Source organism: Hyalella azteca, unplaced genomic scaffold, assembly GCF_000764305.2.
Source record: "Hyalella azteca isolate HAZT.00-mixed unplaced genomic scaffold, Hazt_2.0.2 contig13892, whole genome shotgun sequence".
NCBI lineage: Eukaryota > Metazoa > Arthropoda > Malacostraca > Amphipoda > Hyalellidae > Hyalella > Hyalella azteca.
The window spans coordinates 27,389-30,252 of record NW_025943797.1 but is presented as its reverse complement, the minus strand read 5'-3'; the positions used below and the strand labels follow the sequence as shown (position 1 = coordinate 30,252).

The 2,864-nt window shown below is 46.0% G+C and overlaps 1 protein-coding gene across 1 annotated transcript; it reads right to left on the bottom strand.

The window, feature by feature from the left end:
- Positions 1-339: 339 nt before the first annotated feature.
- Positions 340-1,704, bottom strand: LOC108672462 (MFS-type transporter SLC18B1-like). Its single transcript, XM_018160130.2, has one exon. The coding sequence runs from the start codon at positions 1,702-1,704 to the stop codon at positions 340-342; it is 1,365 nt and encodes a 454-aa protein (XP_018015619.2).
- Between the last annotated feature and the right edge of the window lie 1,160 nt (positions 1,705-2,864).

Sequence of the window (2,864 nt, the reverse complement as noted above, 5' to 3'; positions counted from 1 at the left end):
TTGTTGCAATCTACGGTACAGTTTCAAATGAGCATGATGTGATTTTTCAAGCACGCAGCTCTAACACGAAACAAGGGATTACGTGAACTATTCAAGGAACTAGGATTCATTGTAGGTGTTGAGTAAAGGTAGAAGCTGAATGTATATTCATAATAAAATTTAAATCATCACACGCCATCCGAGTTGCAACCTTACAATCCCAAACAAAAACCTTTAATTCTTAGTGAATAGAAATGACTACACAAAATTACGAAACTATTATATTTTTGACTTACGACAGCTTTTCTTTGGCTGTGAGGCACAAGGCAACAAGTGAAAATATACAAAGCCAGTAATAATTTAATCAACTGTACCTATGGCGATATCCTCACGAGATACGAGGGTTGAGTTGCAGCCGCTTCTATACGTGAAGTAGGCGGATTCACTTTTTCTTACTGATCGTCGAAAAAGAGCCGTTCTTTCAGAAAAATCTTCGTTTGGGTAGTAGCGGTAGTAGCAAGATAGAAAGATTGTCACAATGGCCACAAATAGGTGAAGCAGTGCAATGATGGAGGTGCCCCAACCAAAGCCAATGGTGTCAAACATGACCCCGGCGATGGATGGCCCGATGAAGCCGCCAAGCGCAAAAGAAGAATTCCAGAGTCCGGCTACTAGTCCGTAGGTTGTGAGATCGTCCGGAAGCCCAGCCTCAACGGCTTCCTTATGCATTCCGCTGAAAGTGGCCACAAACTCGGCCCCGAAACCAAAGCCATGAACCACCAAGGCACAGATGCACAGTGGTATGCTGTTTTTAATGGGTAGGATGGGTGAAGGACCCAACAGTAAGAAAGCCACTGTGGCTGTTAAAGCCCCCATCGTTGTAGCAGCTCGCTCTGGTAGACATCTGTCGCATAAACGGCCCCAAAGCTGCGCAGAAACGGAGTACGAGAAGCCGTCTATAACGAAGATTAGGCCAATCTCCAGAGGAGTGAGATTCCACGGACGTATATGGGGCTCCAGAGTTGAAAACAAGAAGCCAATGCTGATAGACCCCGACATTGTTGTGAAGGCGAAAAGTAATATTTTTGGTTTCTTCATAAGCGAAAACACCGAGTATCTTGAAGTTGGTCTGGTGAGACTACCTTCCACAGGTAAGAAGTACCACACAATGGCCGCTGCGACCATCAAAACGCAGCCTAGCACCACAAAGGGCAGAGTGAAGCCTCCCAACTCGTACAAAGCGCCTCCGACTGTGGGTCCCGCTATCAAACCAAGCGCGAAGAAAGTTTCGAGAGTGGCAAAAGCAGAAGCAACATTCAAGGGGAATTCCTGCGCTGTAATGCTATAAGCTGTAGTGCTGAAGGCGGCCCCACCCAGCGCTTCCATTATCCGAATGATGAACGAGAAAGTTAAGAAAACATTAGGTCCGCTCATCCGGTTAAGAAATCCAAATAAAATGCACGATACTGAAACAGTTGAAATTCCAGCATTTTTCAGAAAGTTGACTCCTATTCTCTCCAAGAACTGTCCGTATATTGGACACACAGTAAACACCACCAGTTGGAAAACTGCAAACACGAAACTGTACTGCGTGGCTGTGGCACCTTTCTTCTCAGCTTCATGTGGGTAGAATGGTGCTTGTATTGAAAAGCACACGCCACTACAGAACTGTGCAATGCAGAACACGATGAGCGTTAACCACTGCTTACGGGTGTAGTTTGCCATCATGGTCATGCATTCACTCTCGCAGACTCGAGGAAGCGGCGTCACTGCACTGCGTCTATCAGACGCAGTGCAGTATCAAAATATGTGCCTCACTATGTCTATCGTCCGTATCAAAATATGTGCCTCACTCCCTAGCTTTGTAGAAAATAATTCTAGACGCTAAACCAGCTATCCGATCATTGCGAATTCTCTAAAGACGTTCAAATACACGGAATTTAGTGCGGCGAAGTCAGGCCAAACAACCCGTGAGGACAGACTGTCTTCACATAAGCAGACACATGTGCTTGTGCACTGCGCAGTCGAGTGAGTCGACTGGACTCAGGAGCCAAAGTTAGAGCCTTTGAGTTACACTCTCTCGCCCACCCCCTTTCGCACACCCATGTGAGGCTGTTGTCTGTGTTGCCAAGCTGGTTCGTGGAGGTGGGGTGATGTGGAGGTGGGACGCTCTGCAGTTGGAACACTATGCAGGCAACAAAACACATGCTCGTTAACAAAAATTATTATTAATTATTAATGTCTTCATTTATACTTTTATGAACAGGAATGTAAGATGGGCGAGTATCACAGAGGTGGAAATACAATGCAAATTCAGCTGCCCAGAATAAAGGTGCTTATACGCATTGCTTGTATTCGCTTCGAAAACTCGCACTCCGAATATTGTGATGATTTATTCGTCGGATTCGAGTAGCTGATGCATTGGCGCCCGAAGCAGTTCAAGTTATGTGCGGTACAGTACTACAGTGATTCTATAGTCGGGCTGCAGCAGTCGAAGTGAGTACACATGTGTCACTCTGCATCCTGCTTGGGTACCTCTGCATTCTCTAATGTTATGAACTGCGTCTTGTCCCAACGACAACAGTACTAAGAGCGTTAACAGGTGTTCTGCAGATGATTTTGAATTTTTCTCACCCAGACATTAAATTGATCTAAAGTTTTTTACCTCCTCAGGTAGCGTGGCAACTATGCCACCAACTGCTTCCTCAAACGCGTCATTATCGTTACGTTGCATATTCCACCACGCAGACCTCACTCGACAGCTCCAAACAACGCACTGGCGCCTGCGGACTGTTAACCAAATACTCTCCGGGGGCCGTACCTTCAAAACATTCGAAAGTGCACTTAGCGACTTAAAAACTGCGTAAGTCCGCTGAGGACACGCA